At 55.7% G+C, this 21,919-nt stretch overlaps 2 protein-coding genes across 5 annotated transcripts; one reads left to right on the top strand and one right to left on the bottom strand.

The window, feature by feature from the left end:
* The first annotated feature begins 4,726 nt into the window (after nucleotides 1-4,726).
* On the top strand, nucleotides 4,727-14,067 carry LOC308645480 (protein Hook homolog 2). 4 transcript variants are annotated; one of them, XM_081287666.1, is made up of 22 exons: nucleotides 4,727-4,882; nucleotides 5,406-5,491; nucleotides 5,569-5,641; nucleotides 6,432-6,482; nucleotides 6,573-6,705; nucleotides 6,821-6,888; nucleotides 7,223-7,285; nucleotides 8,022-8,102; nucleotides 8,184-8,344; nucleotides 8,437-8,577; nucleotides 9,260-9,461; nucleotides 9,711-9,821; nucleotides 9,930-10,017; nucleotides 10,366-10,435; nucleotides 11,208-11,345; nucleotides 11,425-11,512; nucleotides 11,697-11,731; nucleotides 12,806-12,888; nucleotides 12,966-13,066; nucleotides 13,299-13,409; nucleotides 13,477-13,548; nucleotides 13,632-14,067. In XM_081287666.1, exons 1-22 carry the CDS (start codon nucleotides 4,838-4,840, stop codon nucleotides 13,779-13,781), a joined length of 2,151 nt encoding a protein of 716 aa, XP_081143792.1. In that variant the 5' UTR covers nucleotides 4,727-4,837; the 3' UTR covers nucleotides 13,782-14,067. The 4 variants fall into 4 exon arrangements, with proteins under 4 accessions (XP_081143792.1, XP_081143791.1, XP_081143793.1 ...); XM_081287665.1 differs by having other exon boundaries at nucleotides 12,963-13,066; XM_081287667.1 differs by lacking the exon at nucleotides 5,569-5,641 and having other exon boundaries at nucleotides 12,963-13,066.
* Nucleotides 14,068-17,015: 2,948 nt separating this feature from the next.
* LOC308645873 (bestrophin-2) lies at nucleotides 17,016-21,557 on the bottom strand (the record flags this gene model as incomplete). The annotated part of the gene is made up of 9 exons (XM_081288298.1): nucleotides 17,016-17,436; nucleotides 18,024-18,178; nucleotides 18,355-18,435; nucleotides 18,515-18,667; nucleotides 19,419-19,496; nucleotides 19,834-19,988; nucleotides 20,073-20,306; nucleotides 21,171-21,265; nucleotides 21,406-21,557. The coding sequence occupies 9 exons, from the start codon at nucleotides 21,555-21,557 to the stop codon at nucleotides 17,016-17,018; spliced, it is 1,524 nt and encodes a 507-aa protein (XP_081144424.1).
* Between the last annotated feature and the right edge of the window lie 362 nt (nucleotides 21,558-21,919).

Raw genomic sequence — 21,919 nt, 5'->3', positions numbered from 1 at the left:
AGGGGAGCCCCTCCCCCGAAGCTCAAGGTCCCCAGAACTTAGTTCTCAGTGCCGGCTGCCTGGAGGGGGTCCCAAAGTCCCCAGCCCCCTCCCAGGGGCCTGAGTCACACGCGGGGAAAGCCGCGAGGGGTGAGTCACGGGGGCTAAGAAGAGGGAGCGAGGTCGGTTGCGGCCAAGGGACCCCCGAGCTGGCTTGAGTCACGCACACCCAGGCCTCGCTGACCCCCACCCCCTTCTCCGGAGACCGGGAACGGGAAGCTCATTGTCACTAGATTCGGGAGCTGGAGGAAGACAGGAAGTGAGGAGGAAGCACGCGCCGGGCTGCGCGGGAAGCTCTGGTTTCCATGACAACTGGGGGGGTCTCAACTCCACTGAGGGGTTCTCCCCCAGCAGGGACTGCCCCCCACCATGTGCTGGGGAAGCCCCGGTGCGCTGGATCGAGGGGCCGCAGGTTTCAGGTCGGGCAGGAAGGGGTTAACGGCAGCCCCCTCCGGGTTTCACCCGCGCCCCAAGGTCTCCAGTCGCAGGCAGGGCGGTGCTGTGCCCCGCGCGCCCCCGCGCCCAGCCCCCGCCTCCGCCCCCGCGCGCGCTCGCACGCACGCACGCACGCAGCAGGGCCAGCCTCCGTCCCCGCTCTTGCACGCACGACCGCGTCGGGCTCCACGCACGCAGCGACCCCTGTCGTGTTTCACGTCACGCACGACGCACGCGCCCCCGCAGCGCGGGGAGGGGCCCTCACAGAGCTTTGGGACGAGACGCCTCTGCGCCTATTATCGCCTCCACCGGGGCTACTGTCTGGTGTGATTTTGACACCCCACTTCTCCTGCTCCCCCCGCCACACACTCAAGGTCACAAATAACTCTGACCTGCAGTGTCACACAGACACAGGATACACCTGCCACACGCTGGCAAAATCCCTCCTAAGTTACGCCAGCCTTGCGGCAAACAGGGACAGGATCACAGCACTGTCACCGACCCACACGGAGAGGAGAGGCAGAGTCACACAGGCACATGGGTCACAAATGGCTTGTGATAGGGACACAGGTATTTACTTTTGCAGACACTGATAATGCTGCACCATTGAAGCAAAGTAGAACACTGATACCAAGTCTTGGACATCCGGGGCTTAGATTGTCATACAACCACCCCTCTTGTACGAAGACTGTGGCAGCAGAGACACATGGTAGAGACAAACATAGGACGGTCAAGCCATTGTCACAAGATGCACAAAGTAGGTTACAGTGGCAGAGATAAAGCCACAAGGCCACACACATACTCAGATTGTCCAAGTGGTGTGGACAAACCAGGACACATGACCGGGTTACACTATCACAGAAGACACATGATAAAGACAAACACAAAGTAGGACATGGTCACAGGCACACAACCTAAGGCCATATTGAGGCACTGATTGTTACACACTTCTCACACAAAGAATGACAAGGAGCTGGCTGTGGTGACACTCCTGTAATCCCTGCTACTCAGGAGGCTGAGGCAGGAGGATTCAAATTAAAAGCCAGCCTGGACAATTTACATTTATTTTATTTATTTATTTTTATGTGGTGCTGAGAATCGAACCCAGTGTCTTACACGTGCTCTCTACCACTGAACCACAACCTCAGCCCCCAGCTTGGACAATTTAGCAAGACCCTGTTTCAAAAAAATAAAGCTATTAGGGACGCAGCTCAGCTTAGTGGTATAGTGCCCCTGAGTTTAAAAAAAAAAAAAGTTAAAAAAAAGGATTGGGGATGAAGCTCAGAAGCAGAATCCTCCTGAATTCAATCCCCAGTACCAAGAAAGAAAGAAAGAATGGATGGATGGATGGATGGATACTGAAAAATGACACCCTAGAGAAGCAAGTAGTAAGTACAAATACATAACAGATGAAGACAGAATGAGACAGCCACTCAGATACGGGCTATACACAGATACACTTGGTGCATCACCCCAAACCTGGATGTTATACACAAAGATGTTAGTCACTCCCCCAATCGCTGACAGCCTCCCCCACCATCAGATCACACACAGATACCTAGGTGCACAAACTCCAGGGCCTCAAAACACAAGTGGTTGCAGATACCGATACACACTCAATCACAGATCCACCACCTCACATCTACCAAAACAAGCACAGGTCCCATGGATTCAGCACAGAGATGGGAGAGGGGCAGGATAGGAGTTGCTGGCAGGATGTCAGTATCTGGGGTGTCGGGGGCCTGCCAGAGTCCCCCAGGGTAATGGCACATGGGGTCCATCCAGTGGCTCTGGTCAGTCACTGGGGAGGAGTCGTGGGGTCCTATCCTCCAGTTGTGGAACTCAGGGTCCTTAAACCAGCCCTGATGACTGGGTCCCTGCCCAGATGTGCAGGCTGGAGGGGGCGGGCCAGGGTCCAGCTGTGGCCACAGGGAGGGGCTGAGTCACTGGCTTCCCAGCAGTACAACCCAGGCTGGGCCCAGCTGTTCCTGGAAACAGGCAGGAGAGGGTGGGGTCCCCAATCCAGCTGGGGGCTGCTGACCCAGACCTGCATACTGGGGCTCAGTCCCTCCAAATAAAGGCCTCCAGACCACTCCTCCAAACTTTGGAGGCTCCCTGTCCCTAAAACAGGTTTGCATCCCTCCTCCTAGTACGGGGTACCTGTCCGAAATGAAGGGTTTGTGCCTTTTGTAGAAGATACCCAGATCCCTTCCCAGCACGAGGCCCCCTTTGTTGCAAAACAAGGATTGCTAGTTTTCCCACGAACATGTGCACTCCCTTCTTTCCCCCCAAATGTGGGACTCCCTGCTGACCCAAATAGAAGGTTGTGACTCCTTCCCCAAATGGAGAGCAGGGACCTTTCCTTTAATCTTGGCTCCCTAGACATTTGGGATGCCCATAACATCAGAACTAACATTAGAATAATTTAAGCCAATTCCCCTAAATATTTGGATTCCCATATTTTCCCTAAACATCAAAATCCCGTGACCCACCCCCACCCCAAATATTTAGAGGTCTGGCAGGTCCAGCCCTCCATTCTTTTAACAGCCCTGATTCCTGGCTCACCTCCCATTGCTACCTGGGGGCAGGGTGATTTGTTTCCCCCTTTGGGCAGCACCCTTTCCTCTGTTAGGTGCAGGAGGGGGAACCAGCAGCAGCTGTTCTCAGGCCTGCCCGCCTAAAGCAGTCCGTTTGTAAGCGCCAGCCCTAGTCCCCTTCCCCTCTACCCTCCTCCACCTGGCTCCCAGAGGCTGGAGTCAGGAAAACAAGAAAGGGGTTGTGGGGGTGTGGAGCAGCCTCCAAGACTCTAGCGTGCGTGCGGCTGCAACCGGGTGTTTAGGGCTATAGGGACTATGTTCATGCGATGGGCGGGGGACTGTTGTCACCCTGCCCACCCGCTCTAGGACAAGGTCACTGGTTCCAGACTCTCTGCGTGGATGGGAGTAGCGCCCCTCCCCTTCGATCTGGACCCGCCCCCAATGCAGAGCCCGCCCCTCCCTCTGGGTACAGCTAATAACCTCTAATTACTGCACATTACCCCACCCGCCTGCAAGGGAGTGGCCCCGGGGTCAAAGGGCGCCGGCTGGTGTTTTACCCTCTTCCTTCAAGGCTGGGTCCACCTAGAGCCACTATTTCCTCGTCTGCAAAACCGGGAATTAAAACAACACTTGACACGTAGGGTAGTGGATTTAAATCAGCACAGATACTACATACAGTAAGCACTCCATAAGTGGCGATTTGCGAATTTATTGTTAACTATAATTGTTATGCCTCTGAGCTCTCTCGGTTGCCCCAGCTGGGTCTCCGAGTGGGCGCACCCTCGCCCCAGTAGGCAGCGTTCTTGAGATCTCCGCGCCCCCTGATGGGCGGAAGGGGACAGGCAACTTCAGCCTGGTCCTAGGATCTGAAGCAGGGGGTTATCTAAGGGCCGGTAAGACTCAGGGGAATCTCAGTATAGGATTGATTCAGGCTGGGTAAATATGACTGTGCACTACCCAGGACCTGTGTCTGACTGACCCTTCCTACTCTCGACTTGTAGGACCCCTCCCTTATCTCCCTGTCCACCCTTGGGGCAGGGCTTCTGAGTCACATCCACTAGGAAGACCCTTTTAGGATTCTCCGACTCCAAGTTCATTGGATGTATCATGACTCGCGCCTGCCCACACAGATAAAGCCTCTGATCATAAGGTGGTTGGAAGAATTTCTTTCAGCTGGGCACAGTGGCGCATGCCTGTAATCCCAGTGGCTCAGGAGGCTGACCCAGGAGGATGGCAAATTCAAAGCCAGCCTCAGCAATTTAGTAAAGCCTTAAGTAATTTAGGAAGACCCTGTCTCAAAATAAGAAAGGGCTGGCTATACGGGGTAAAAATGGAAAAAAAGAAAGAAAGAAAGAAAGAAAGAAAGAAAGGGCTGGCGATGGCTAAGCACCGCTGGGTTCAATGCCTGGTGCCAAAAAAAAAAAAATTCTGTCAGCTGCAAGAAAAGAAGGAAATACATTTGTATAACAGGATGGGGCAGCTCCATCTCAGAAGGACGGAGAGGCCCTTTACAATCCCAAAAGAGGGGGAGTAGGGGAGGTGGCTATCTATCCACTCAATGCTCACTCCTGGGCCACACTGACCTCTAGCGGTAGAATAGGCATCAGAAAGCTGCCCGGATCCAATATGGCGGAGACGGAGGCAAGAGCTGGCGTCTGGAAGAGATCATGTGCTCGGGGCGGGGCCTGTGCCAAGGGGGCGGGGCGGGGCGGGGCGGCGCTCTAGGCAGAGCGGGAGGTCAGGGCTGCGGGCGCTCGCTGGTGGCGGACCCGGAGGCAGCTGTGGCGCCGGGGCTCGGTGGCCAGGGTGGATTTCAATCCGGAGCCATGAGCGTGGACAAGGCCGAGCTATGCGGGTCTCTGCTCACCTGGGTAGGTCGAGGGGCGGGGCTGGGGACAGGTGTGCGCCCGCTCCCCTAGCCCGGGATCCCTGGCCCTGCCTCGGTCCGCCCCTCGGTCTTGGGGCTGGAAGGAGGAAGGGGTCGCCGGCCTAGCAGGCCGTTGGACTCTAGTCTGAGCACCCGTCCCTGTCACGTGGCAGGCCTGAGTGGAAAGAACAGGTGAGGCCCCGCCCCTCTGTGCCTGGTTCACGCGGGGTGAGGGGGTACAGGTGGGCTGGCCTGATCACGTGGTGCCTGTGAGAACCAGGTGACTCGTAGTACCGCCCTGACCTGGTCGCTTGGACTTTGTTCGGCAGAGGTAAAGTGAGGCCACGCCCCCTTCGGTCTCAGGTGTGCAGAAGCCACTCCCCTGCAGAGCTAGCTTGGTGTAGCAACAGGCCAGTGCCTGCTCAATCTTGTGAGATGTTTCTTGGCCAAAAACAGTCTGCTAAAGAGGAGTGGCTCGGTGGTCTCAGGCCCTGAATCCCCGCGTTGCCCTTTCATTTCCGCCTCAGTTGCAGACGTTCCAAGTTCCACCCCCCTGTGCCAGCCCCGAGGACCTGAGCAGCGGCCTTGCTGTAGCCCACGTGCTGAACCAAATGTGAGTGGGGCTGAGGGGGAGGATCCCAAAAGGGTTCCCCAGCCAGCTTATTCCACCTTCTCCCCTCCCCCCCCCAGAGACCCCTCCTGGTTCAACGAAACATGGCTCCAGGACATCTCAGAGGACCCAGGTCCCAACTGGAGGCTGAAGGTGACAGGTGGACTCATGACTAGGGGACAGAATGGTGAAGAGATGGTCAGGGAAATGCTAGTCAAACACACATCCTGGGTGGTGGACGGAAAGCCCTGTCCAGAAAGAGGGGCAGATGTCTGGTGATCAGCCAACTGTTTGTTCTTGAGTACCCATGTGTTGGGCATTCAGCAAGGAATAACAGATGAAAGCACAGCCCTGAGTCTACTGATGTGGACAGATAACACATACACCAACATAAAAATTTACTTCCAAGAGCAATAGATTCAGGAAGACAATAAAAGTAGAGCTCTGGAGGCACTCAGGGGCTTTGCACTACTGTTACCTGTGCCTGCAACCCCAGGCTGAGGCACAAGGATGGCACATTCAAGGCCAGCCTCAGCAGCTTTGCAAAACTCTGAAGATGTGGGGATGGAGCTCAGTGATAGAGTGCCCCTGGCTGCTTCCCGTACAAAAACAAAAACCTCCCCTGGATGCATCACCTAGCATGAGAAAGGCTTCCATTCCCAAATGGAAGATGAGAGGTGGCTGGTGCAGTCATCCAGGTGAGAGATGACAGTGACAGGTGGTGAGAAGTGATTGGATTTTGGAAACATGAACAAAGATGGGCAGGTGGACACAATGGGCAGATAAGCAGACGGTCTCCTCTAAGGAAGAGGATATTTGTAAGTGGGCCCAAACAGGATGAGATGAGCAGGGAATGAGTAGTGAAGTGGAGAAAAGAAAATGGGGACAGATTCAGGGTGGGGGGCTGTTGAGCCCCTGAACATAGCTTCTTGGCCCTCCCCAGGTCAGCAATCTGCAGAAGATCTTACAGAGCCTGGTGGAATACTCCCAGGATGTGAGTAACTATAAAGGGATTTAGGAGGTTTGGAGAAGGGGGAGGGCCTGTGAGTCCCCGATACTCCTCCTCCTTCCCTCTTGCACTTAGGTTCTGGGACACCCTGTGTCAGAACAGCACCTCCCAGATGTGAGCCTCATTGGCGAGTTCTCCGACCCCACGGAGCTCGGGAAATTGCTTCAGTTGGTGCTGGGCTGTGCTATCAGTTGCGAGAAAAAGCAGGGTATGGGGAGGGTTAGAGGGGGAGCTAGGGGATCCCTGGGGGTATGGCTCTGAGGAAATGCTCTTTCCTCCTCACCTCACCCCTGGGTCTCAGTCACCCCCACCTTGATTCCCAGAGCACATCCAGAGAATCATGACGCTGGAGGAATCGGTTCAACACATAGTGATGGAGGCCATCCAGGAGGTGGGTGGGGTGGCCCATGTGATGACTGAGGAGTGTCAGGGGAGGGAGCGTTTCCAGACCAGAGGCAACTGGACACAGACACTGCCCTGGTAAGGCTCTGCCTGGAAGTCAGCTGGCCAGACATCTCTGTCTTATGTTTCTGCCAGCACCTACCAGCTCTAAATCACAATCTCGCAGGCTGAGTAGCGCTCGCTTCCCTCAGTGCCAGAGGCAGGAGGGCAGTCTCTGGCTGGGGTGACTGGGCAGAACTGGTTGTGGGGACAGGAGAATGGAGATGGTCTAAGGCCGTCTTCAGAGAGCATCCGCTCCTCACAGTGCTTTCCCCCATCTCCAGCTTATGACCAAAGACACCCAAGAGTCCCTGTCACAGGAGACATATGGCAACTTTGATACACAGGTGAGGGTGGGAAACCTTGATAAAGATCCAGACCCCTTTACTGGTTCTCAGGGCTGCCTAAGGTGGAGGGGCTTGTCCCTAAGTGTATAAACCAGCCCCATTCATTGGGAGTCCAGGCTTTTCCTTTGGCAGGCCCCCAGGGCTCCAAAATCAACTTTCTCCTAGTCCCCTGGTCCACTAGAACTCTTATATCTCACAACTGAAACACTCAGGGTCATCCCAGGTGAACTGGGCTGCACGAAATAACCACACAGAGACAGAGAAATACCTTTTCTTTGGGTCCTTTGATGGCTCAGCTCCTGCAACCTTAGGGGTCCACAGAAAGAGAGCAGGAGCGGGGGCTGAACCCTTTTTTTGGGGAGGAGCCATTCAAATGAGGCAAGGGGTCAGGTTTCAGGGGGTTGAGTCTAGCTTTGTGATGTCTGCTGTCAGCAGGTTGACTGACATCTAGGAAGGCCACACCCATCTCATGAGCTGTGTGGGATCATGGCAGAGCAAGGGAGAAAACCCGCCCAAACAGTCCACCCTGTGTGCTCAATGCCCACAGTTGACACATGCAGCCCATGGCTGGCTGGCCACAGCTCCACATTCTCATCACTCAAGGCTAAGGGGCGCTCAGTTCCTATGTGGCAGCTCCCAACACCTTGGCCCCCTTCTCTCTGCCTCTACCAGTGCCAACCTTATCCCTCTTCTCCTGGGACCCCAAGTTCTTCACCCCCATCTTTGCTGATATCAGTCCCGCAGGTACTATTTCCTGAGTGAGGACGCCGAGGAGGGGGATGAGCTCCGGCAGCACTGTCTGGACCTGGAGCGACAGGTGGGCTGAGCTGGGGGGGCCCAGGGGGGCAGGGTCGCCTGCGTGGCCCCTAAGCTCCAGCTTACCCTGGTTTGCCTGCAGTTGGTGCTCCTGTCAGAGGTGAAGCAGAGCCTGGTGCAGGAGAATGCCACCCTGCGGGAGCGGGTGGGCCGGTCACAAGCTGAGGTCACTCCGGGTGTTACTGCTAAGAAGCTGCTGCTGCTGCAGTCCCAGCTGGAACAGCTGCAGGAAGAGAACTTCAGGTGCAGCAGTGGGGGTCAGGGCCAGGTGGGCCCTGGGAGTGGAGTACCAGGACGGCCCTCACATGCCCCTTCTCTTCCGCTGCCACCCCCAGGCTGGAGAGCAGCAGGGAGGATGAGCGCCTGCACTGTGCAGAGCTGCAGCGGGAGGTTACTGAGCTCCAGCAGCGCAACCAGGCCCTGACCAGCCTGGCCCAAGAGGCACAGGCCCTGAAGGACGAGATGGATGAGCTGCGGTGAGTGGTGGGTCCCCAGGGCTGCTTACCACACACCTCCAGCATTGCCACTTTTGTAACCCCCAAATGCCCACTGTACCCCCAGAAAGCACCCCAGACTCCTCTCTCCCACCCTGAATTCCCCAGGCCCACTGTCCTGAACCCCACCCCATCCACACGACCTCAGTGGACCTCCTGGATCCCCAGTGTCTGTTTGTCCCTCATTATGCTTCCCAGCTCCTATGGCATTGTCAACAAACACGCCCCCAACGATGCTTTCTAGACCCCCTCGGGCGCCCCAGGACTCTACCACTGCAGCCCTTGTTGTCCTACTGTGCTTTCCATAACCCCAAAGGGCTCTCTCTGGCACTCCTGCAATGCTGAAGTACCCTGTAGACTGCTACTGCACTTCTGAGAACCCCACAGTACTCTTGCCCCAGAACTCCCTATGACCCCCAAGTTGTCCTTGGGGTTTCCTCATTTCCTTCTAGGTCCCTATCACTTCCTGTCACCCCACCACCCTTCTGTGCCTCCACAGGATCACCCCTGAGGATCCCCTGATTATGACCCTGGCAGATCCCTGATACCCACTTCCATGTCCCCTTCACTTGGGACCCATGTTCTGTAGGCTGACACCCCCGCTCTGAGGGCCCCGCATCCCTGCTGATCCCCGACTGCTCCTCTCCCTGTCTCCTCCCCACAGTCAGTCCTCGGAGCGCGCAGGGCAGCTGGAGGCCACGCTGAACAGCTGTCGGCGGCGCCTGGGTGAGCTGAGGGAGCTGCGGAGGCAGGTGCGGCAGCTGGAGGAGTGCAACGCGGGCCACGCGGAGCGCACGAGGCAGCTGGAAGAGGAGCTGCGCCGGGCTGGCTCCCTGCGCGCACAGCTCGAGGCCCAGCGTCGGCAGGTGAGGGCTGGGGGAGCTGGGCGTGCAGAGCTTGGGACTCTCAGCCAGCGGCCAGCACTGTCTCCAAGGCCCCCGCCCCGCCCCCATGTGCACAGTCTTATATGTGGACCAGATCCCCTGTCTGGGTTTGTAAGCTTAAACTCCAACCCTTCCAGGTTCTTGGCTGGGTCCCTCTGGCCCCGCCCCTTCACCTGGCATTCAGTCGCTGCCCTCCTTTCACCGCAGCAGGCAGCTCTCCTTTCTGTTCAGGTGCAGGAACTTCAGAGCCAGCGGCAGGAGGAGGCCGTGAAGGCTGAGAAATGGCTATTTGAGTGCCGAAACCTGGAGGAAAAGTATGAGTCAGTGACAAAGGAGAAGGAGGTGAGGCTGAGGTCCCAGGTCCAAGTTCCTCCCTGCAAATCCCCAAATAGCCCACTTTCTAGGAGATGAAGCCTGCCTCATGTGGCGTCTTGCATCCTGTCCCTGCAGCGGCTGTTGGCAGAGAGGGACTCCCTGCGGGAGGCCAACGAGGAGCTGCGCTGTGCCCAGCTGCAGCCTCGGGGTTTGACTCAGGCTGGTGAGCTGAAGACCCTTGGGGTTCTGGGGAGGGGTGTCCTGGGGTGAACTGAGCCGCCAAAGATGATCCTTGAAGCCTGCCGCGGTGGCCCACACCGTTAGAGAGGCTGAGACTGGAGGATTGCAAGTTCAAAGCTAGCCTCAGCAAAAGTGGAGTGCTAAGCAACTCAGTGAGACCCTGTCTCTAAAATGCAAAATAGGGCTGGGGATATGGCTCAGTTGTCAAGTGCCCCTGAGTTCAATCCCTGGTACACCCCCCCCAAAAAAAAAGATGATACTTGAAAAGAGGCCCTTAGAGCCAGGGACTGCGGGTGCACAGAGACCTGAACCCTTTTCTCCCATTCTACAGACCCCTCATTGGATCCCACCCCACTGGGCCTGGAAAACTTAGCTGCGGAGATTCTACCTGCAGAGCTCAGGTATCCTTGGTCACTCAGAAGTCTGATTCCCATCCCTAAGGCCAGGGTTCGCCCTTAGCCCCCCGCACTAGCCTTGGTTGCTTGGTCTGGGTTTCCAGTTCCTAGTAGGCCTCCAGATTCGGCTCTTACCTGGTCCAGGACTCTGGCCTTCTTCAAGATCTATCCTCAGCACACAAATTAGGTTCCAAACTTCTACTTCTATTCCACATGCAAAATCCCACATCCTAGCCTTGCTGACTTTGATCTCTGTCCCCAGGGCCCAATCTTCATTGGATTCTCTGCTAGGTTCAGCCCCTGTGCCTTGACTGGATTAACTCTTTCACAGCAGCTCTTCCCGTTCTTGCAGCCAGTTCTAACCCTCTCCTGTAACCCCACCTCTGCCTGGTTCACCCTCTGGAGGAGTTTTTTTATTTTTTATTTTTAATTTTTATTTTGGTTGTAGATGGACACATACCTTTATTTTATTTATTTTTATGTGGTGCTGAGGATTGAACCCAGTATCTCACACATGCCGGGCAAGCTCTCTACCACTAAGCCACAACCCCAGCCCCTCTGGAGGAGTTTACAGCTGTGCAGCACTTAGGTCTCACTTAGCCCTCCGCTCACCCACGCTGGGTCCCCAACGCCTTGCAGGATCCTCAATGCTTTTAATTCAAGGCTCCATCCTGCTCCTGCCTCCACCTGCCAGTTCCCCTCCTGGGCTGACCCGCGGTCTGAGCAGGCCTGCGGGAAGACTGGTCCCCAACCCTGTTCACTCCTCCTGGGTCTGCAGGGAGACACTCCTGAGGCTTCAGCTGGAGAACAAGAGGCTGTGTCAGCAGGAGGCCGCTGACCGGGAGCGGCAGGAGGAGCTGCAGCGCCACCTGGAGGAGGCCAACCGCGCACGCCATGGGCTGGAGACACAGCACAGGTGAGGGCCAGGGGCAGGAGGGCCTCGAGCTCAGAGCAGGACTGAGCTGCACGGCACTGAGCGGCCCCCCACCCTGCAGGCTGAACCAGCAGCAGCTGTCGGAGCTGCGGGCCCAGGTGGAGGACCTACAGAAGGCCCTCCAGGAGCAGGGGGGCAAGACCGAGGACGTGAGTGCCCACTTCCTCCCTGCCTGATCCTTCCTCATGCCTCACAGTAATCCTCCTCTCTCTCTCTTTCTCCTGCTGTCCGATGCCTGGTGTAGGCTATTGTGAGTACCCCCTCCCTCAACTCGGGAAAGGGTTCACCCCTCTGGGACCTCAGGACTCACCTCTTGCTGCTTCTCTCCCCCAGCCCACCCTGCTGAAGAGAAAGCTGGAGGAACACCTGTGAGTGGTGGCTGGAAAGGCAGGGGCTAAAGTTGGGGTGTGCATGCTGCGTCAGATGGGGAGTTGCTTGTGAGGGGAGCGTTGCTGACCAGATCCACGCTGCTCCGGTCAACTATGGTCTTATATACCCAGCAGAGGAGCATGGACTGTTTTGGGGACATAGTGGGCAGCCGCAAAGGGGTTTTCAGCCAGGTCATGTGATAAAGTGATAATTGTTTTTTTTTTTTCAATAAAAGAAGCAAATTTGGTGGGGTGAGGAAATGCTTCTGGGGATTGAACTCAGGGTCTCTTGAGTGCTAACATTCTATGGCTGAGCCATGTCCCATCCCCTAGAAAAAAGTGTGGGTTCCCCCCCCTTTTTTTTGTTTTTTAAATTTTTTATTTTTTTAGTTGTTGATGGGCCTTTGTTTTACTTATTTATATGTGGTGCTGAGAATCGGACCCAGTGCCTCACACATGCAAGACAAGCACTCTGACACTGAGCCACGACCCCAGCCCTTTTCCCCCAATTAAAAAAAATTAGTTTATCGCATCACCCTGTTGGGAAGAATCATATTAGAAGGACAGCAAATTAGCAGCAGCCCAGAAACAAGTGTTTCTCGTAGTCCATAATCTCTGTGCCCCTACCCACCCGCTGGCACAGAATCTCTTTTAGAAAGGTCCCTGGCTGCTGGCTGAAAAATGGAACTGAAGGATTGAGACTAGAAAAGGTTGGGAAAGGATGATGGTGGCCGGAGCAGCTTGGGGACTGTAGGATGGGGAGAGAGGCCACCACTAAGGATGTGGAGGGTCACGGCCCTGATGGCTGAGGAGATGGAGGGGCCAGGGCTTGCAGTTCCCAAACGTGGCGGGGAGCAGGGAGGTCTTGGCCCCTTTGGCTGATGAGAAGAGCCGCGGGCACAGCTCACGGCTGGAGCGCTTGCCTGGTGTGTGTGAGGCGCTGGGTTCGAGCCTCAGCACACACATAAGTAAATAAATAAATGAAGGTATTGTGTCCATGTACAGCTGCAATAATAATAAGAAAGGAAAAGCAGGTAACCCAGAGGTGAGCCCCTGTCCCTCTCTCTCCCGCAGGCAGAAGCTGCGCGAGGCGGATCTGGAGCTGCAGCGGAAGAGAGAGTACCTCGAGGAGCTGGAGACACCCTCCGACAACAGCAGTAAGGGGGCTCCGCCACGGGGCCGGGGGCGCCTGGAGCCCAGCGTGGAGCTGAGGGGCTGCCTGTCCTCCCAGCAGCCCGTCGAATTGAAGAGCTGCAGGACAGCCTGCAGAAGAAGGACGCGGACTTGCGGGCCATGGAGGAGCGGTACCGCCGCTACGTGGACAAGGCCCGCACGGTGAGGTCGCCAGGAGCCCCTCCGTCCTCAGGCCTGGCCTCCCATTGCCTGTGCCTCCTACAGACTCACCCTCTGCCAGCCTCCAGGTCTTTGCCCAGCCTTCTGTCCTGGTCATAGCCCACCATGTCACAGCATGCTTTCCCTCTGCTGCGGGCTGTCACATTTAATGTACCCCAATGTGTCAGAGGAGCCTGTGAAGCCAAGGTCACTTGATGATTCCCCCAACTTCTAGGTCATACAGACCCTGGAACCCAAGCAGCGGCCACCTGGGGAAGGAACCCCAGAACTCCACACCCTGAGGACACAGCTCCGGGAGCGGGATGTCCGTATCCGGCACCTGGAGGTTGGTGTCCTTGTCCCTTGGTGCAGCCCCTGGCACACCCAGGCCCCTAACTCTTGCCTCCTTGCAGATGGATTTCGAGAAGAATCGAAGTCAGCGGGAACAGGAAGAGAAGCTGCTCATCAGCGCCTGGTATAACATGGTGAGTGTACCGACTCCGTAGCTAGACAACTGGGGGCCCCTTGGAGTTACCTGAGCCCAGCTCGCCACCCCTCCTCCCTCTAGGGCATGGCCTTGCAGCAGCGAGCTGGGGAGGAGCGGGCGCCTGCCCATGCCCAGTCATTCCTGGCACAGCAGCGGCTGGCCACCAATGGTCGCCGTGGACCCCTGGGACGCCTGGCATCTCTGAACCTGCGCCCTACTGACAAGCACTGACAGACCTCAGCACCCACCCACCCACCTGCCTGCCTGGGGCTTCGCCCACTGTGGATGCCTCCAGCTCACCTGGCACCAGGCAGCAGGCCTCAGCTAGCTGCTTAGGAGCCTCAGGGTCATGACCACCGCCCTTTGCTCCCCAGATTGGGGGAGGGCGAGGGCAGGTGGCAGGTACAGGCCTGTTCTTTTCATCAATGTGATTCTTAGCCTTGATTCTCTCTCTGGAGTTGATGTGTGCTGCCTGAGGAGAGCCTGATTTTATAGAAGAATAAACACATTAAATCTGTTGTGGCTGGCCTCTGGGCATCATTGTAAGGGACAGAAGGTCAGCCAGTGACTCAGAATCATTGTGGGCTTTTTTCTTTTTTTCTGTACTGGGGATGGAACCCAGGGCCTTGTACATGCTAGGTAAGCGCTCTTCCACTGAGCTACGTCCCCAGACCTTTTTTGTGTGTGTGTGTGTGTGTATGTGTGTGTTTTTGGTTCTGGGAATTTGACCCAATGACACTTTGCCACTGAGCTACATCCCTAGTCCTTTTTATTTTTTCAGGCTGGGTCTTGCTGATTTGCTGAGAGTGTCACTAAATTGGTGAGGCCGGCCTCAAATTTCCTGCCTCAATCTCTGGAGACACTGGGATTATAGGCAAGGACCATGGTGCCTGGCCATACTCAGGCCTTTTTTTTTTTTTTCCCTTTTTAAATATTTATTTTTTAGTTGCAGTTGGACATAATACCTTTATTTCACTTATTTATTTGTATATGGAGCTGAGGCTCGCACCCAGGGTCTCAAATGTGCCAGGTGAGCGCTCTACTGCTGAGCCACAACCCCAGCCCCCACACTCAGACCTTTTAATTTTTCATTTTGAGATGAATTCTAAGTTGCCCAGGCTGGTGTCACATTTGCCATCTTCCTACCTCAGTCTGCCAATTGGTAGGATCACAGTCTTGCACTTACTGAAGTGAGAATGACCAATCAGTAAGAACTACGTGGGTGTCTGTGTGTGTGTGTGTGGATTTTGAAGAAGCTTCAGACAAAAATACCTGCTCTTGGTGGCGCACACCTGTAATCCCAGCTGCTCGAGAGGCTGAGGCAGGAGGATTGTGAGTTAAAAGCCAGCCTCAACACTTAGGGAGGCTCTAAGCAACTCAGTGAGACCCCGTCTCTAAAGAAAATACAAAATAGGACTGGGGATGTGGCTCAGTGGTCAGGTGCCCCTGAGTTCAATCCCTGGTAACCCCCGCCCCCCCCAAAAAAAAAAAGTCCACTCTCATTGGATGGAACGTTCCCAGTGAAGGGAGATAGATAACAAACAGGTAAGATCAAAGTTGGATGTAAGAAGAGCTACACAGAACCAGGCACAGTGGCAGACACCTGTAGTCCCAGCTATTTTGGAGGCTATGGCAGGAATATCACAAATTAGAAGCCTGCCTGGGCAATTTAGCAAGTCCTGACTAAAATTTAAAAATAAAAAGGGTTGGGACCGGGCACAGTGGTGCACACTGGTAATCCCAGCCACCCTAGGGGTTGAGGCAGGAAGATCACAAGTTCAAAGCCAGACTCAAAAATTTAGTGAGGCCCTAAGCAAAGCAGACAAGAATGACAGGAGTGTGAGAAATGGACTTGGGAGATGGCATGTCTTTTTTGTTGTTTTTTGGTGGTACTAAGATTGAACCCTGGGGTGCTCTACCAATGAGACACATACCCAGTCCTCTTTTTATTTATATATATATATATATATATATATATATATATATATATATATATTTTTTTTTTTTTTTTTAATTCTTGAGACAGGGTCTCACTAAATTGCTGAGGGCCTTGCTAAGTTGCTGAGGCTGGTTTCCTGAGTCAATGGGATGACAGGTGTGCACCATCACGCCCAGCTGAGATGGCAATTTTGAATAAGAGGGTAGGATCAGAGGCTTCTCTAAGGAAGTAAGGTAATTGAAGTAGAAACCCGAGGGAGGGGTCATGTCGGTATCTGGGGGAGATTTATCCAGGCAGAGAGAAACGGAAACGTATGTCCAAAGGTCTTGAGTTGTTCCTTGCTTAGGTTGGAGGGACAGTGAGGAGGCTGGTGTGGCTGGAATGGAAGGATTGAGCAGGAAGATGGGAGTTGATGAGGGAAGGGAGAGTGCTCGGGGCCTGTGGGCTCCAGGGGATCCATCAGCTCTTGTTCCTAGTGAGCTGGGAGCCATGGAGGATTCTAAGCAAAGGAAAGATGTGGCCCTTTGGCGGCTCTGGTGGGAGAAACAAACCGGGAGGCCAGGTCTAGAGTTGCAAAACCAGGCCAGAGGTCGCTAATCCAGGTGAGTATGTGGATGACCCTGAGACTCTGGCCAGGATGGGGACCCTGGGGGAGTGAGAAATGCTTGGCTTCTGGACATAGTAAAGGTACAGTTGATGAAGTTTGCTGCTGGGTTGATGTAGATAGAGGCAAATGAGAGAATAGAGGGTCCTGAATGACTTTAGGTTCTGGCCTTATCACTTGGAAAGACAAAGTTGACACACAGGAGGTGGGACAGGTTGAGGAGCTTTGGATCATGTTACCTTCAAAGCGTGAGATCTTCACATGCAGAAGTCAAGGAGGCAGCTGGTTCTCTGAGTCTAAAGTCAGGGACATGATCCTGGCTAGACTTCTAAATTCAGGAGGGACTGGCAAATGATATAAGTGAAAAACGGGAACCAGGTGCAGTTGTGTGCACCTGTACTTCCAGGATTGTGAGTTCAATGCCAGTCTCAGCACTATCTCAGTGGTGAAGCACCCCTGAAGTACTGCAAAAAGCAAACAACCTGGAAGAATGCTCTAGTAATGTCTAGTAAGAGAAGTCACATGAACATTTTGAGTACAAAAAAAAAAAAAAAAACCCAAAAACCCCACAGTTTATTAAGCATCTACTATGCCCCAAATGCTTTAAAAGCATCATTTCATTTTCAGGACAACTCCATGAAGTAGGCACTCAGTTTCATGGAAAGGAAAGAACACAGGCAGGACGCTGGTGGAGGCCACTGGGGCAGTGGGGTTGGGAAGTAGAGCTGGGGTGGGGAGCATTTCTGTTCAAAAGCTGGGAAAATCCCTGGCCACTAGCACAGTGCCAGACCCCCGTGTGGAGCACCTGGCCACCTAGTGAAAAGTGGGCTGGCCTACTTTCTATAGGCGCCCGAGGCTTATGCAGACCTGGACTGCTGCTTCATGCTTGTTCCCTGTCATTAGGGGTCCTAGCCCCGGGGTCTCAGGCCAGATTCTCTTCCTCTTCACCGATAGGGCTGGGCAGCCAGGGCGGGGCCGGTCCCCGGGGTCCAGGGATGGGCACGGTGGTGAAAGGCTCTGCAGCAGGACCAGGAATGGGGGCAAGTGGCTCAGGACACACGGGGGGCTCGGGCTCTGGTTCCCGCAAGCCGGTGTCGAGCAGCGGATCCCCGCAGCTGCACTCTGTGGCTGAGCCATCGGGGACGCCAGTGCATGCACAGCTGGCGACTGTGGACGCTTCGGACACGCAGCTGTTCTTGCGGCGCAGCAGGGACAGGCGCCGGCCCAGCAAGCCTCCTCCGGCGCCCGCCGGCAGGAGGCGCTGCAGGAAGTCTCCCTGTGCCTCCCCCAGCTGGCCGTCCGCGCCGTCCAGCCTCTGGAACTGCATGTCCTCCTTGGCCAACCTGCGGACCGACAGTGGGTGGGCGCTGCAGCCTCGCCCCTCCCTTTCTTCCTTTTTCCCCCGTGCTGGGATTGAATCCAGGGTCTCCCGCAGGCTAGGCGAGACCTCTGCCGCTGAGCCACATCCCCAGCCCTCACCCTCTATCTGATTGATGAGTGAGATAGAGACCCAAGGAACTCCCTGGCTCCACCCACTCCTTTGTGTCACTTATCCTCAAAGACTTTCGGCCCCTTACTCCAGAGCCTGGCCTGATCCTCTGGCTCTGCTCACAGATATCAAAGCCTCATCCATGGCGCTGTCCTATCTTGGGTACCACCTCTGGTACAGACCTCAGCCCTTAGATCAGCCCCAATCAGTGGCCCAGTCCTAGACCTTGACCCCTCCCCATCCCCAACTCAACCTCTGTCCTCATTACAGTTGATCTTAGCTCCAAATTTCCAGACTTCAGCCCTTGGCCCTATCCTTGGCCCCTATAGACCCTTCAACCATCCACAGAGCCATAAGCTCCACCTAGTGTCCCCCCAGGGACCCAGTCCCCAGTGGTCTTGTCCCTAATGGTCCAGTCCACCCAGTCCAGTCCTGGCTCACGTGATGTCAAAGGTGGAGCCCTGGAAGGAGGGCTGCTGCAGCAGGAAGGCGGTGGCCGCCGTGTAGGGGGCGCGAGCCTCTGTGGCGTCCCAGTACAGGTCCTTCTCCAGCACGGCCAGGTCATCATACATTTCATCTACAGCCAGCATTGATACCTGAGGGTGAGATACAGAGGTCGGGCTGGGGTGGAGCCCTCAGGACCAGCGGGACCATGGTGAGCAGAGAACCAAGGGTGGTCAGGGAGAGGCCCCAGCAAGTCTTGGTGGGGGAGGGGCCAGGGCCAGGGCGGCTGGGAGAGCTGGTTGTGGATGATGGCCCTGTGCAGCCTCACCTGGAAGTTGCGGTCAATCAGAAAGTTGGTCTCAAAGTCATCATCATCTTCTCCAAAGGGGTTAATGAGCTGCTCCGCTACCTGAGTGGGGAGGAAGGAGGTAGGTGGAACCTTGAGGACCTTGTCCCCACCTTCAGGCCAGCACCAGGGCCCCACTCACCTTGAGCCAGCCCACGTAGAAGAAGAACTGCAGTAAGGTGAAGATGGGAAAGCACAGGTCCAGGCTGTGGTCTTTGTAGCCCTGCACAGGGTCCAGGAACTGGCGGCCAATGAGGCAAGCCAGGAAGTAGCTGTAGACTGCAATGGTCACCACCTGTGGGTGCGTGGGCAGGGGGAATGCCCCAGGTCAGTGTTTCCCCCATCTCAGGGGGTTATTGAGAGACCAGGCTAAACTGGTCATGATGGTGCAACTCCAGAGATAGGGAGAAGGATGGAAAGTTGGAGGCCAGCTACAGCAGCTTAGCAAGGCCCTAAGGAAGTTAGTGAGACCCTGTCTCAAAAAAATTAGGTTGGATGCGGCGGCGCAAGCCTGTAATTCCAGTAGCTTTGGAGCCTGAGACAGGAGTATCACAAGTTCAAAGCCAGCCTCAGCAAAAGTGAGGTGCTAAGTAACTCAGTGAGATCCCGTCTCTAAATAAAATACAAAATAGGGCTGGGGATGTGGCTCAGTGGTTAAGTGCCCCTGAGTTCAATCCCTGATACCTCCTCCCCCCCAAAATAAAAAGAGCTGGAGGGCTAGGGTTGTGGCTCAGTGGCAGAGCGCTTGCCTAACTCCTGTGAGGCACTGAGTTCGATCCTTAGCACCATGTACAAAAATAAGCAAATAAAATAAAGTCATGCTGTCATTTACAACTACAAAAAGGTGGGGGGCTGGGAATGTGGCTCAGTAGTAAAGTGCCCCTGTATTCAACCCTCCCCTGGCAAAAAAAAAAAAAAAAAAAGACTAATCAAAGATCACGTGCCCTTGTGATGGAGTTTTAGCTGGGCCCTTACTCTTCCCCCAAGACTAACACATCAGGGCCTCTGACACCAAGTATAAAGGGAGGGAGGCAGAGTGGGGTTACCTGGGTGTAGACCAGGGGTATGCTAATCCAGTCGTAGTGAAAGAGCATCCCACACTTGCCCCGAAAGACATTCAGCTCCTGGGGGTGGAGACAGTCATGAAGGAGTCAGAATTGTGGGCTCATAAGTTTGGGTCCCTGAGAGGGAGGCCGGGGGTCCTCTCCTAGGAAGTGGGAGTGTGTTTCTGAGAGCTCCAGGGAGAATATTTGGTGATGAGTGTACAACTGGGGTGCACCTGGGACTGCCCTCGAAGGTGCTGGTATTTGCCCCATGGAAATAAGGCGCACCTGGTGGGGCCTGACAGGTGAGGGTCTTTGGAATCTGCCTTTGCGGGAGGTGCGTGGCAGGTCGCGGTGGACGCGGCACAGGGCACACTCTCCCTGCTGGTCTATATTAATGACTTCCTAGTAGGCCCACCTCGAGCAGCAGCTTAAGGGCGCTGTTGTCGCGGATGCGGCCCTCTCGCCGGGCCTGTGCCGCCAAGTTGGAGAACCACACGCAGGGCACCCAGTACTTGTTGTAGGACGAGTTCAGGTTCTCAAACTTCTTGCGCTCTTCGCGGGTCATAAATCCTGGGTGGCGAGGTCCGGGGTTACTGGTCCCGCCCTCCGTCCTGGCCCCGCCCCCGCCCGCCTAGTCTAAGGCCCGAGACTCACCCGCTTCCACCACGTGGTCTATGGTGGGGAAGCGCTTGAAGACAGCGGTGCTGACCGAGCGCAGGATAAGCACCGCGGAGAGACCTGCGTAGCGCATAAGTGTGCGACGGTAGAGGCGGCCTCGGTCGTCGCGCCCGTGCACTGTGCCCGCCACCACGCACATGAGCGCGTCAGGTAGCGGCATGCAAAGGTACTGGTTCCACCAGCGGTGCACCACTAGGGTCACGTAGAAACCTGGGGGCGAGCGGGGAATGGAGGCTCAGCAACCACACCAGGAGTTTAGGAAGAGAAGGGTTTGCATTAGGAACGCCTGCCCGGCTGGTCACCCTGAACATGTGGGGCCATTTGGGCTGAGAACCTGAGGATCCAGCCCTGAGGTCAGAGAGGTTAGAGCAAGTTGGGTCACCCTGGCTACTTGGGTGTCACCTGGGATTGGGGATTGGGATCCCAGTATGGGGCTGGGGACCAAGCGCCCATGTTATTGTTATACTAGTCACAGGAAGCCACTGAGGTGGGGCCATGGGAACTTGAAACACCGAGGGGGGAAGTTGGGTTTTGGAGATATAGTGTACATCCTGGACACCTGGGCAGGCTTGTAACAATGGCCACAGGAGCCCCTGAGCCAGAGCTAGTGAAAGAGTTTGGCACTGGGTCTACATCAGGGAACTCTGAGCAGGATGGGTACCCCACCCATGTAGGGAGAGGGAGGCTGGGTCACATGAGGTCTCTGGGGGTTAGGGGCCAAGACTTTCAGAAATGCACTCCCCACGGACTTGAGAGAATGGAGTCATCTAGGGGCCCTGGGGTTCAAGATGTTTGTGGGGAGCACTAGCAATCTCATGCAGAACAGGTGAGAGTCCTTAGGTGGCCCACAATAAGCCTATGGGTAAGACGGAGCTCCCATGGCAGCATCTCAGGGGATAATGACCAGGTGACAGCCAAGGTTTCAGGTTGTGAGGCCACTCCCTCATTCTTCATGGTGTAAAACCAGGAGTGGGGACCCGTGGAGGTTGGATTTGAAGGGGGAGCCTCAGGGGCAGGACTAGGGTTCTCCAAAGAGTAAGAATGGGAATGGGGCATTCAGGGGCGCGAGCGCACCGAGCACGAAGGAGACTGGAATGAGGCTGGCATACTGGTCGCAGTAAATGACAAGCTTCTCAAAGTAGCGCTTCTGCTCTTCAGCCAGCACAAAGCTGCAGGGTAGGGGGTACGGGTCACCGGTGAGTCGCCTTCCCAGTGGCTTATCTCTTGCCACGCCTCTTTCCCTCCCCTAAACACCCTATCCAGGCCAGTGGGCTGCACCTGCCGGCACCCCCCGCCCCCGCCACCTCACCGGTAGGCGGCGCTCAACGCCATGTAGAGTCCGAGGAAACACAGCAGTTCACGCCACAGGAGTTTGTAGATGCTCCCACGCCACAGCAGCAGCAGTTGCGAGAAGCCACCGAAGCGGGCGTTCGCCACTCGGGCTGTGTAGGTGACAGTCATACCGGCGCCCGTCCCTTTGCGTCAAAGAGGAAGGGCTCTACTGGATGTGATCCTGTGGTCCGAGTAAGAGGGGCTGGGAAGGAGCCAGGTTGGGGGCTTCAAGCCAGGGCAGAGAGGTGCCAGCACAGAAAGCCGCACAGTCCCCACCCCACACTGGCTGTCTGCCCCAGGACCCCTCCACCTGCTGGGTTCTGGCTGTTCCCCGGTGCCCTGCTCCCAGCGCTGCTTCATCCTCCCTGACCCCAGCCCCAGTCTACCTCTCCAACCCCTTCCCTGGACTCCTGGTCCCTGCTTCTTGAGCCGACTTCCCCCAGCCCTCCCTGCCCAGGTCCTAGACCTTCGTGTCTACACAGCTCCTGAAC

Source organism: Spermophilus citellus, assembly GCF_964194105.1.
Source record: "Spermophilus citellus genome assembly, chromosome: 3".
In the NCBI taxonomy this organism is placed as follows: Eukaryota; Metazoa; Chordata; class Mammalia; order Rodentia; family Sciuridae; genus Spermophilus; species Spermophilus citellus.
This window is presented reverse-complemented; position numbering and strand designations above follow the sequence as displayed.

What these genes read in the sequence shown, in the direction of transcription:
- LOC308645480 (XM_081287665.1), top strand. Translation starts at nt 4,838, where the DNA reads ATGAGCGTGGACAAGGCCGAGCTATGCGGGTCTCTGCTCACCTGG. An exon ending in ATGGCAACTTTGATACACAG is followed by an intron (nt 7,286 to 8,021) that starts GTGAGGGTGGGA and finishes TGCTGATATCAG; the next exon opens with TCCCGCAGGTACTATTTCCT. An exon ending in TCCGTATCCGGCACCTGGAG is followed by an intron (nt 13,410 to 13,476) that starts GTTGGTGTCCTT and finishes GCCTCCTTGCAG; the next exon opens with ATGGATTTCGAGAAGAATCG.